Source organism: Oncorhynchus mykiss, chromosome 2, assembly GCF_057628025.1.
Source record: "Oncorhynchus mykiss isolate SJ-2025 chromosome 2, ASM5762802v1, whole genome shotgun sequence".
NCBI classification, from domain to species: Eukaryota; Metazoa; Chordata; class Actinopteri; order Salmoniformes; family Salmonidae; genus Oncorhynchus; species Oncorhynchus mykiss.
In genome coordinates this window covers 54,187,073-54,200,566 of record NC_143023.1, presented here as the reverse complement: position 1 = coordinate 54,200,566, position 13,494 = coordinate 54,187,073, and the positions used below count along the sequence as shown (strand labels likewise).

At 40.4% G+C, this 13,494-nt stretch overlaps 1 protein-coding gene across 2 annotated transcripts in view; it reads right to left on the bottom strand.

Annotated features, from left to right (window-relative positions):
* Positions 1–6,662, bottom strand: part of dgkzb (diacylglycerol kinase, zeta b) — a 92,442-nt gene extending 85,780 nt beyond the window's left edge. For both annotated transcript variants that reach the window (XM_021565393.3, XM_090217042.1), the window contains exon 1: positions 6,156–6,662. In XM_021565393.3, the coding sequence (XP_021421068.2) occupies positions 6,156–6,220 (65 nt within the window). In that variant the 5' untranslated portion in view covers positions 6,221–6,662. The remainder of the gene's footprint in view (positions 1–6,155) is intronic.
* Between the last annotated feature and the right edge of the window lie 6,832 nt (positions 6,663–13,494).

Below are 13,494 nucleotides of genomic sequence, written 5' to 3'. Positions count from 1 at the left end.
TTGGTCTTTTACAAAATACGTCTATCTTCTGTACACCCACCCCTACATTGTCACACAATTGATTGGCTCAAACGCATTAAGAAGAAAATAAATTCCACAATTAACTTTTAAATTAACAAGGCACACCTATTAATTGAAATGCATTCCAGGTGACTACCTCATGAAGCTGGTTGAGAGAATGCCAAGAGTGTGCAAAGCTGTCATCAAGGAGGCAACTTTGAAGAATCTCAAATATAAAATATATTTTGATTTGTTTAACACTTTTTTGGTTACCACGATTCCATGTGTGTTATTTCATAGTGTTGATGTTATTTCATAGTGTTGATGTCTTCACTATTATTCTACAATGTAGAAAACGGTAAAATGAAGAAAAACACAGGAATGAGTAGGTGAGTCCAAACTTTTGACTGCTGAGTTTATATACAGTACCAAAAAAATAAACGTCCTCTCACTGTCAACTGCGTTTATTTTCAGCAAACTTAACATGTGTAAATATTTGTATGAACATAACAAGATTCAACAACAGACATAAACTGCACAAGTTCCACAGACATGTGACTAACATAAATGGTTAATTGAACAAGCATGGGAAACAGTTTTTAAACCCTTTACAATGAAGATCTGTAAAGTCATTTGGATTTTTACGAATTATCTTTGAAAGACAGGGTCCTGAAAAAGGGACGTTTCTTTTTTTGCTGAGTTTACAAATATATGCTATTTAGCAGACGCTTTTATCCAAAGCGACTTAGTCATGCGCGCATACGTTTTATAAATGGGTGTATTCCCAGGAATCAAACCCACTACCTTAGTGTTACAAGCGCCATGCTCTACCAACTGAGCTACAAAAGACACACACCATTACAACATACAACGTGTATTCATGGATGCCAAGGGAAGCCAGGCTTCCCCCAATTTTTTTCGCTGTGTTTTCGTAATTAGCCCTTCAGTTCGCAAGAGGCTGAATGTAGCCTCCGAGCAGGCAAATCAGCGCCCCTCTGTCTCTGTATGTGCAGGCCATCTATCTGATGCAGTCTTGTCATAAAGAGTATGACATTGTTGCCGCTCGTTGCATTGAATGCAAGGGAAGCCAGCGAGCATTTGGCCTCCCTTGATAAAAAAGTATAAAAGAATAGCCAATCGGCATTGAGCTAAACTGAGTGAGCTCAACTGTGAATGGTCCCAACACACCCAACAAAAAAAGGTGTTAACGGAAGCCAGTTTGGATTTGGCTTCACTCCTATCACAGATAAATACTTCATCGATAGAAACAACTTGAATTGTTGCATCTTGTTTTGTTGTTGTCCTCTGGTGGCTAGCTAGATAGCAAAAAATTGTCACTTTCCTAAATTAGCCATGGATGGAGATAGGGATTTTACTTAATTCTCCGTACTGGCCAATGACTATAATGGCGATTCTGATCCAACCATAAAATACATTGTGCCCCTGGACTGAGAGGAAGAAGTTCAATATGTAGCTAGATGTAGAAGGCTAATGTTAACTAGCTAACGTTGCCCATGAAAGGAAGTTAGGCAAGCGAGCAAGCATTTTAGCCAGGTAGCCTAGTACAACAACAAAAATAAAAGCGTGTACTGTATGACAGAGTCAGAATGGCATTGGCGTTTCTCTACAAGTAGGGTGAGGCAACATGTTTTTCTACTTGCGCAAACACACACAAATCAGAACCGTGGACAGCCCCATCTTATTTAGCTTACGTTGATTGGACTAAATTGTTTTTGGTATCTTTTAGTTGTAACTGTATTAGACTAAGCATTGGTGATTTGATGACATGAACTGTTGTAGTTGAAATGGTGCTGGAATATTGGAGGCAGCTCCTGTTTTCTTTGCGACTTGCAATAACTCTCCGTGGTAACTAAATCAATAGTCGTTTGGTAGTCCGAAAAATGCTGTAGGTCATTAACTGTTTGTTACATGCAATATGCTTTGTAGACTTCACCATAAAGAGTGTGGTGTGGTTTAATTTAATCTTGCCTAGTTAAATAAAGGCTCATTTAAAAAAAAAGATCATGTTCACATGGCATATGAACTAACAGGTTATAGAGCAAACAAAGCAATTATCACAACACATAAGTTGCAATATGTTTTTTTTTATGGCTTGGCTTAACGAGTGACTTTACCCACTCACCGATACTGGTTTTATGCAAAGTCTTTTCGAATCATTAGGACATGTAAACTAGAGGTTGACCGATTATGATATTTCAACGCCGATACCGATTATTGGAGGACCAAAAAAGCCGATACCGATTAATCGGCCGATTTTTAAAAATGTATTTGTAATAATGACAATTACAACAATACTGAATGAACACTTATTTTAACTTAATATAATACATCAATAAAATCAATTTGGCCTAAAGTAAATAATGAAACATGTTCAATTTGATTTAAATAATGCAAAAACAAAGTGTTGGAGAAGAAAGTAAAAGTGCATTATGTGCTATGTAAGAAAGCTAACGTTTCAGTTCCTTGCTCAGAACATGAGAACATTTGAAAGCTGGTGGTTCCTTTTAACATGAGTCTTCAATATTCCCAGGTAAGAAGTTTTAGGTTGTAGTTATTATAGGAATTATAGGACTATTTCCCTCTTTACAATTTGTATTTCATTAAACCTTTGACTATTGGAAGTTCTTATAGGCACTTTAGTATTGCCAGTGTAACAGTATAGCTTCCATCCCACTCCTCGCTCCTCCCTGGGATCGAACCAGCAACACAACGACAATTAGCGCGCGCTAACTAGCTAGCCATTTCACTTCGGTTACACGAGCCTCATCTCGGGAGTTGATAAGCTTGAAGTCATAAACAGTGCAATGCTTGACGCACAACGAAGAGCTGCTGTCAAAAGGCAGGAAAGTGCTGTTAGAATGAATGTTTACGCGCCTGCTTCTGCCTACCACCGCTCAGTCAGATACTTAGATACTTGTATGCTTGTATGCTCAGTCAGATTATATGCAACGCAGGCTACGCTAGATAATATCTAGTAATATCATCAACCATGTGTAGTTAACTAGTGATTATGATTGATTGTTTTTTATAAGATAAGTTTAATGCTAGCTAGCAACTTACCTTGGTTTACTGCATTCGCGTAACAGGCAGTCTCCTTGTGGAGTGCAACGAGAGAGAGGCAGGTCGTTATTGCGTTGGACTCGTTAACTGTAAGGTTGCAAGATTAGATCCCCCAAGCTGACAAGGTGAAAATCTGTCGTTCTGCCCCTGAACAAGGCAGTTAACCCACCGTTCCTAGGCCGTCATTCAAAATAAGAATGTGTTCTTAACTGACTTGCCTAGTTAAATAAAATTATAAAAATATATATATATATATATAAAAAAAAGAAATCAGCAAATCGGCGCCCAAAAATACAGATTTCCGATTGTTATGAAAACTTGAAATCGGCCCTAATTAATCGGCCATTCCGATTAATCGGTCAACCTCTAATGTAAACCCCTTAATTCAGAGTCACAGCTGTGTATTTGCTAGCAGGAGCAGCACAAGGTTCCTTCTTTTGCGGGAGTGAAGTCTGAACTTCCCAATAATATAATGGTCGCTCGCTGTGGTAGAACTTGAATTTTGATTGGTGATTTTCTTCCCCATCAGGTAGCCTGATTTCAGATGTATCCATGTAAACAAGATTATTAGGGAAATCGTTCTTCCTACAAAGCATGCAAACTTTCAAATCGAACTATTATCTTAATCGGACTATTCAAAATAATATAATTATTGTGTGCATGTAACTGTACTCAGTGTGCCTGTCTTTTGAGGTTTGAATAGCTATATGGGATAGGCCTCCATAGAAGAACAGTGAATACCTAATATGGTTAGTGTGCGTCTACAGAAAGTTTTCTCTGACTCACAGTGTACTAGTTACATTACAATTCATGGGATATGCATGTAGATCAACATAATTCCCCCTTTTATCCAAACGACCTGAAATGACTCTCAAATGAATTGTGTGTCATTTCAAAGGCCTTGAAGGCACAGGAGCAAAACAACGTTTCATTATTTGTTATGGTTCATCAGGTGCTTCTCGGGGCAAACATCAGGTTGACATCAGGTTTCTTACCAGTGAAATAACCCTGACACTCAGTTAGATCCTCAGATAACGAGATTACATTTGAAGGGTCCTCAGGAGACAGATATCTGTGAACCCAGTTCTCTCCTGGTCACTGTTCGCTCACTCACACAGAGTGAGAGAGCCTCTCGGAGATCTGGCATGACAACCTGAGCCTCCCCATACACTTCTCAACATGCAGGTTCATGTCTTTCATAAACATCCCCTTTGAGCTGCATTTCAGTGGTCATGTAAAATGGAAACCTGTTTCTGGCCAGTTAGCCTATCTATAATTTACATTTAAAAAAAGCATGACCACAGACCATTCAACCCACGTAGTATCATGTGTAGTTGGCACCAGATTGGTATACTATGAAGCAAGCTAGATCTGCTCAGGGTTTTATAAAGCTAGCCAGCTCAGGCTTTATCCATATTACAACGGTGGATATTGCTTGTCAGCCTGCCGCTGACTCTAGCAGGCTTGTAACTGCTTGTGCATGATGCACGTGGCTAGTTCGAACTCTTCATCGAGACAATGCTGAAACGGCCATCAATGGACGAGTCAGTGCAACATTTTCATTTGTGCCAAAATCAAATTGAAAGAAAAGGATTCTATCAAATTCAGCAGGCTATGGTGTGAAATAGTATCGATAAAATAATTGTATTGTCATAAAAAAGTTTTACTGTGCGTGAAGTTTCAAATGCATTCTGTCATTTCTAAATGTTCAATGTGGTAGGTATTTTAACATTACAATATTTTTTACACACAAAAACAATATTTGATTAATCAAATGTTTATCAGTCATCTTACTCAAATTAAGTGGATGATGACGCAATCTTTGCGAGACGGAGAGAATTTGATTTCATCGGTCCTCAACTCGCGGCTCAGACACTTCATTCAAAATAAATGGAGTTAGCCTGCCCCAGAGTTGAACTCGGGATAACCAAAGTTACCTCAAACCTGATTCGTAGTATAGGGCTTAGGTGTGATCGGAACCATGTATGCCAGACATCCTGCTTCCACAAACACACAGGCCCACCAACACAGGAAGTTGCACACAGATGGCATCATGAATGCAGCGCGGAGCGCTTGAAATGACACACACACACACACACACACGTCTTTTAAGGTCTGATAATCAGATTTAAGAAGCCACAGCAGCACTGAAAATGCAGTCACTCTTTTTCAAAAGACACAAGACACTGTTGGAAACACACACAAAAAAACAAGTAGATGAGTCACAGTCCTATTAAAAGGGGCATTGGGCTTTAATATCATTAGGATCTTTTAATGAGCCCTGTGTAGGTCTTTCAAAGGGTATTGTTGTCTAAGTGGGATATGATGGATATAGGCTTGTATCTCAGATGACAGCTTTGAAGAAAAAAACAGACAGATGCCTCCTAATTGGGTTAATGTGTGAACAAGAACAGGATATCACTGGGGAGATGATACGGGTCGCTTTGTGTCTGTTTATGGATGATCAAAGTGATGATGATACCAGAACTCTCTCTCTCTAATTACATTTAGCCTTAGTCAGTGCAAAATCCAGCTGTTGAGAAAAATGAATAGAAACTGAAAATATTCATAACCCCTCCTCTTCAGGAAGTGAATTGGAAAGAGTGAAGGACCATGACTCTCATGCTTTGTCCTCAAAAAAATGTATTTGACATAGATGAAGAAAAAAAACAATTTACAATTTTAATCAACTGGTCTACTAGCTACCCAAGTTGGGCTACTTCTGTTTATGGGTCATGTTGGTTGGACAAAGGAGCAGCCATTATTGACAAGCATGGTTCATGGAATTATCAACAAGCACTGTTATATTGTAGCCTAGCCTAAAACTAGTCTATAAAACTAGTCTATAATCTCATTCAAAACGTATTTAATAGTTATAAAGGATATAACATTCACATTGCTAAATACAGTATTTCCCACTGTATGGTAATTAATTCAGACTTGAATTCATGATTCCGGCAGTCTGACTCCGAGGAAAAGCAATAGCCTAGGACAGCACTCTCATCCAAAGTTGACTGAAAGACACGGGTAACGGTAGTAGGCTATTTAAATTGTTATTATCGATATCCATTTACCTGTAGGATAGCCGTTTTCTTAGCGCGAGGTGCATGAACTCGTCCAGCTGGTTTTCCGTTGTCATTTTTGACAGCTCCCTTCCGTACTTTCCCGGACGCCTTTTCCACAAAACTCTATGTAGTTCCTATATAAAATACTAATTTGGCTTTTGTTGTTCAGGGAAAATATCCTCCTCATCGATCATCTCTTCTAACCTCGTGGTCGCCATCTGGTCAATGTGTGGAGGCTGACTGGAGTGACACATCTTTGAAAAAAAAGCCAATACGATTCCCAAAGCGGCACACGCACTCTCGTAGACACGTCCACCGCAGAGGGAGCTCGTCCAAATGTGAGGACCCGTTCATCGTGATAAGATGATTAGTTGAAAAAGAGTGTAAATGTACCCCAATAGTAACATTAGTTGTTACATTCATTTGGGAATCTGTACAAATACAAAAACGAACATAGTAGGGAAGTCGATGGAATGGGCTGTTGCACAGTCACTATGGGGGAGCTTTTTCTTGATATGGACAGTATTAGGCCTACTACATTACACAAACTGACGTTTGACCAAATCGAATTGGGGGGAAATTACACATCCATTGGCCTCAGATTGGTGATGTTGGTATGAAAGCAATAATCAACCCGATGACACAACATAAATAGCTTAAAACAGATCATTAGCTTTGGTTTTGTAATGTTGATTTTGTTATAGGTGCTGGGATTCGCAGGATTTAGCTATAATTTTATCTCTCAAATGGCAAAGATAATTCGGTATGGTCTCTATAAAGGTTGTAGCCCACACACCAATAGACTGATTTTACAGTCAAACTATCACTTAAAGGTGCTATACAGGATTTTTTTTCTTCTGCATTGTAATTTCAGAAAATGTCCATAATATTACCCACAAATGTTGTGATTGGCTGTGATATTCGCCTATTGATTTCTCCCATCAGAGCTGCATTTGTTGTCAAAATGGGAAAGCTGTTTTGACTTTGTGACCGTGCTATCTAGTGGAAATCGGGTCGAGTCACCAATGTAGAAATGACTCTGTAATTTCCAGGTTGCTAGTCATTGTACCATCTAAATCGCTGTGGAGTATATTTTCATTAACAAAATATCAATATTAAAAGTCTCAAGTGCGACTCTCAGCCTTGTTATGGGAAAATGTGATGCGGGGGAGGATTTGTTTTGAATGTGCCTAGTGCTGTTGCAATTCACCTAGCTTCCACAACGGAGAAATTCGGAGAAATTCTAGGTGTAGCACCTTTAAATAGCAGCCAACCTTTGTCACTGTTGATACCCTATGGCAAGTCATGGTTCGCTGAAGTTAACAGAAAAAGTTTATTCCATCTTCCATGATGGCAGCCTCCCGAAATCAATATCCGCCATTCCAAAATATAGGTATAAGCCTTCTACAAATGCTCATCTAACCAATCATGTATAGGTTATTCAAGTTTCCATGTGCCCTTTGAATAGTGTTTGCTAAAAAAGCGCTTACACCCCAAAAGTTTGCCTCCTGTTCTATTGATTTCAGCGTGATATCGATGATAACAAAAAGTGTTGCATTAGGGACAGATAAAAATGTACTGTTAAAAATATTTTCACTTGACTCTCCCCTTGTACTGTAAAATAAATTGAACACACTCCCCCTCATAGAATTAACTCAAAATAATGTTTAGGCCCACAAATAACAATAACTGTAGCTACCCTGTGTTTATAAATGTGGATATTGATTTTGCCACTTCAACATGCTTTTGTGTCACAGGGCTATGGGCCAGAAGGTTCACTGACCACCACAGACAAGCTCACTCTCCCTGCCTGTTTCATTGCTTCACTATCAGAGATGGTTGCAGACAATGATCAGCTGGGGGAATCAGATTTTCAAAATGTTGATGTCATATTTATAATTATATAAAATATATGCAACAAATGTTCCAATTTCTAGAATTGGCGGTGACGTAGTGTCCCCATGAGTGACAGATCACTGAGCCAATCACGGCCCAACGCTCTGTATTTTCTGCTGGCTTGCCCCACCACCTCAGAAAGCACTGAGCTAGGCTGAAACACCTGGATTTTGGAGCTGCCTTACTCAAGAAAACAAAAAGGAGACCATTATTGTACGCGGCTTTATTAACTCAATTATATATATTTTTTATTACATTGTTTGCAAACCGATATGTGACACGTATTAATTCCAAAATAACATGCAAAACAGGCAAGTGTAACGCATGTGAAACGGCTAGCTAGTCAGCAGTGGCGCGCACTAAATAGAGTTTAAATCGGTGACGTCACTTGCTCTGAGACCTTGAAGTAGTGGTTCCCCTTGCTCTGCAAGAGCCGCGGCTTTCGTGGAGCGACGGGTAACGATGCTTTGTGGGTGACTGTTGTTGATGTGTGCAGAGGGGCCCGGGTATGGGCAAGGGCACGGTCTAAAGTTATACTGTTACACAAGCACAAAGGCCTACTCTACTGACACTGACAACAGATCAATAAAAAATGACCTTGTTTTGAATGCAACCATGTAATCTAGGCTAAAAGGATCCAGCTTTCGTCAAATTAACGTCAAGTTTTTAATTTTGTATTTTAGCTAACCCTAACCCTTTTCCTAACCATAACCTAATTTTCCTAACCTGCTGTGTAAATTCTCCTAATCTGCTACGAAATGTCAAATATCACGTTAATTTTACAAAAGCTGGATCCCTTTTAGCCATGACCATGAAAAGGAAGACGCAAATAGTATAATATCACATCCATATACCCTGGAGACATTATTGTCCCCAAAAAATTCAGTGGTTATCATATATTTATATAATAACTCATCATAATTTGTTGCTCTGGACTACTGACCTCTGCCTGCCCTTCACCTGTCCTTTGCCTGCCCCCCTGTTTCTGTAATAAACTGTATGCATATGGGTCTTCTCCTGAGCCTTGATAGTTTCTGATATTTTAAACATACTCTACTTAAATAATAGGCTATTGTTGTATAGGTGAAATTAAAAGCATTGTCATCTCTGCTTTGCCTAGCCCCATTGAATAAAAAGTATTTCTTATAGCCCAACTATTTTCTTTCATTTACAATTTAAACAAACTTAGCATAGACAATGTAATTGTTGTGGTCGTCTTAGGCAAACCATCTTCATTATCACAGTGGCACCCAAGTGCTACTCAGACCTTCTGGGAGAAAAGTATCGGGCATTGAACTTGGATCCCATCTCCTACTTCCACACATTTCACCACCTAGATTACAAGGGTTGGTTTGCTTTATTAATTTAATGTCAGCACAATATATGTACAAAATCCAGTATAATGATTAGCCTCATGTACATTGTCTACTGCTATTGTTTTTAAATTGAGAACATAAAGCTGAACAATGTAAGAGTTAAGCTATTATCAGCTTCAGGTGAACAAGAGCACCTCCTCCCAGCTGCCCACTGCAATGAGGCTAGGTAACACGGTCACAGCGCCCCCCCAAATCCAGACAGCAGATGTTCTGAAAGAGCTGCAAAACCTGGACCCGTACCAATCAGCTGGGCTAGACAATCTGGACCCTCTCTTTCTAAAACTATCCGCCGCCATTGTTGCAACCCCTATTACCAGTCTGTTCAACCTCTCTTTCGTATTGTCCAAGATCCCTAAAGATTGGAAAGCTGCCACGGTCATCCCCCTCTTCAAAGGGGGTGACACCCTAGACCCAAACTGTTACAGACCTATATCCATCCTGCCCTGCCTATCTAAAGTCTTCGAAAGCCAAGTTAATAAACAGATCACGGACCATTTAGAATCCCACCGTACCTTCTCCGCTGTGCAATCCGGCTTCCGAGCCGTTCACGGGTGCACCTCAGCCACGCTCAGGGTACTAAACGATATCATAACCGCCATCGATAAAAGACATTACTGTACAGCCATCTTCATCGACCTGGCCAAGGCTTTCGACTCTGTCAATCACCGTATTCTTATCGGCAGACTCAATAGCCTTGGTTTTTCTTATGACTGCCTCGCCTGGTTCACCAACTACTTTGCAGACAGAGGTCAGTGTGTCAAATTGGAGGGCATGTTGTCCGGACCTCTGGCAGTCTCTATGGGGGTACCTCAGGGTTCAATTCTCGGGCCGACTCTTTTCTCAGTATATATCAATGATGTCGCTCTTGCTGCGGGCAATTCCCTGATCCACCTCTACGCAGACGACACCATTCTGTGTACTTCTGGTCCTTCCTTGGACACTGTGATAACTAACCTCCAAAAGAGCTACAATAACCATACAACACTCCTTCCATGGCCTCCAACTGCTCTTAAACACTAGTAAAACCAAATGCATGCTTTTCAACCGTTCGCTGCCCGCACCCGCCCGCCCGACTAGCATCACCACCCTGGACGGTTCCGACCTAGAATATGTGGACACCTATAAATACCTAGGTGTCTGGCTAGACTATAAACTATCCTTCCAGACTCATATTAAACATCTCCAATCAAAAATGAAATCTAGAATCAGCTTTCTATTTCGCAACAAAGCCTCCTTCACACACGCCGCCAAACTTATCCTAGTAAAACTGACTAACCTACCGATCCTCGACTTCGGCAATGTCATCTACAAAATAGCTTGTAACACTCTACTCAGCAAACTGGATGCAGTCTATCACAGTGCCATCCGTTTTGTTACCAAATCACCTTAAACCACCCACCACTCCAACCTGTATGCTCTAGTCGGCTGGCCTTCGCTACATATTCGTCTCCAGACCCACTGGCTTCAGGTCATCTATAAGTCTATGCTAGGTAAAGCTCTGCCTTATCTCAGTTCACTGGTCACGATAACAACACCCACCCGTAGCACGCGCTCCAGCAGGTATATCTCACTGATCATCCCCAAAGCCAATAACCTAATTTGGCCGCCTTTCCTTCCAGTTCTCTGCTGCCTGTGACTGGAAAAAATTGCAAAAATCGCTGAAATTGGAGACTTTTATTTTCCTCACCAACTTTAAACATTAACTATCTGAGCAGCTAACCGAACGCTGCAGCAGTACACAGTCCATCTGTAAATAGCCCACCCAATCTATCTACCTCATCCCCATACTGTTTTTTATTTATTTACTTTTCTGCTCTTTTGCACACCAGTATCTCTACTTGCACATCATCATCTGCTCATCACTCCAGTGTTAATCTGCTTATATTGTAACTATTCGCTCCTATGGCCTATTTATTATTGCCTACCTCCTCATGCCTTTTGCACACACTGTATATAGACTTTCTTTTCTACTGTGTCATTGATTTGTTTATTATGTTATTGGCTTGTTTATTGTTTACTCCATGTGTAACTCTGTGTTGTTGTCTGTGTCACACTGCTTTGCTTTATCTTGGCCAGGTCGCAGTTGCAAATGAGAACTTGTTCTCAACTAGCCTACCTGGTTAAATAAAAGTGAAATAAAATAAAAGGTGCACAATGTCAAGGGCTGCATTTCAAATGCCCATAAGGCTAATGCCATCATACTGGAGTTGGGAACCACTGCTGTAGACCTATATTAGCGTTGCATGCCATTATCAGCTGCAAAATGGATTCACATGGCTGATATACTGACATTGTGACAATTAAACCTAATTGGAGAGCTTATGACTGAACATAAAGGGAATGTTAATTTGAGAATTCAACAAGGAAACAGACAAATTAGAGAGATTCCCTTCTTTATTGCAGGACTATGATCTGCTATTAATCAACATCGACACTGGTTCATCTTAAATAATAGTTAAGTTAACAATTAAAACAAGTTTAAACACTTAACTTCAAATAGTCAACACTATTTCATATCATTTCAAAGTGTACAAGTAAGCTAACTCATAAGTATTAGTAACAAGCAGGTTATTATACCCCAAGGCTCGATCCTAGGCCTCATGCTCTTCTCAATTTACAACATAGCTCAGGCAGTAGGAAGCTCTCATCCATTTACAGTAGGGCAAAACAAGTATTTAGTCAGCCACCAATTGTGTAAGTTCTCCCACTTAAAAAGATGAGAGAGGCTTGTAATTTTCATCATAGGTACAATTCAACTATGACAGACAAAATGAGAAAAAAAATCCAGAAAATCACATTGTAGGATTTTTAATGAAGTTATTTGCAAATTATAGTGGAAAATAAGTATTTGGTCAATAACAAAAGTTTATCTCAATACTTTGTTATATACCCTTTGTTGGCAATGACAGAGGTCAAACGTTTTCTGTAAGTCTTCACAAGGTTTTCACACACTGTTGCTGGTATTTTGGCCCATTCCTCCATGCAGATCTCCTCTAGAGCAGTGATGTTTTGGAGCTGTTGCTGGGCAACACAGACTTTCAACTCCCTCCAAAGATTTTCTATGGGGTTTAGATCTGGAGACTGGCTAAGCAACTCCAGGACCTTGAAATGCTTCTTACGAAGCCACTCCTTCGGCGCGCGGGCTGTGTTTGGGATCATTGTCATGCTGAAAGACCCAGCCACGTTTCATCTTCAATGCCCTTGCTGATGGAAGGAGGTTTTCACTCAAAATCTCACGATACATGGCCCCATTCATTCTTTCCTTTACACGGATCAGTCGTCCTGGTCCCTTTGCAGAAAAACAGCCCCAAAGCATGATGTTTCCACCCCCATGCTTCACAGTAGGTATGGTGTTCTTTGGATGCAACTCAGCATTCTTTGTCCTCCAAACACGACGAGTTGAGTTTTTACCAAAAAGTTATATTTTGGTTTCATCCGACCATATGACATTCTCCCAATCTTCTTCTGGATCATCCAGAATGCTCTCTAGCAAACTTCAGACGGGCCTGGACATGTACTGGCTTAACCAGGGGGACACGTCTGGCACTGCAGGATTTTAGTCCCTGGCGGCATGGTGTGTTACTGATGGTAGGCTTTGTTACTTTGGTCCCAGCTCTCTGCAGGTCATTCACTAGGTCCCCCCGCGTGGTTCTGGGATTTTTGCTCACCGTTCTTGTGATCATTTTGGCCCCACGGGGTGAGATCTTGCGTGGAGCCCCAGATCGAGGGAGATTATCAGTGGTCTTGTATGTCTTCTATTTCCTAATAATTGCTCCCACAGTTGATTTCTTCAAACCAAGCTGCTTACCTATTGCAGATTCAGTCTTCCCAGCCTGGTGCAGGTCTACAATTTTGTTTCTGGTGTTCTTTGACAGCTCTTTGGTCTTGCCCATAGTGGAGTTTGGAGTGTGACTGTTTGAGGTTGTGGACAGGTGTCTTTTATACTGATAACAAGTTCAAACAGGTGCCATTAATACAGGTAACGAGTGGAGGACAGAGGAGCCTCTTAAAGAAGAAGTTACAGGTCTGTGAGAGCCAGAAATCTTGCTTGTTTGTAGGTGACCAAATACTTATTT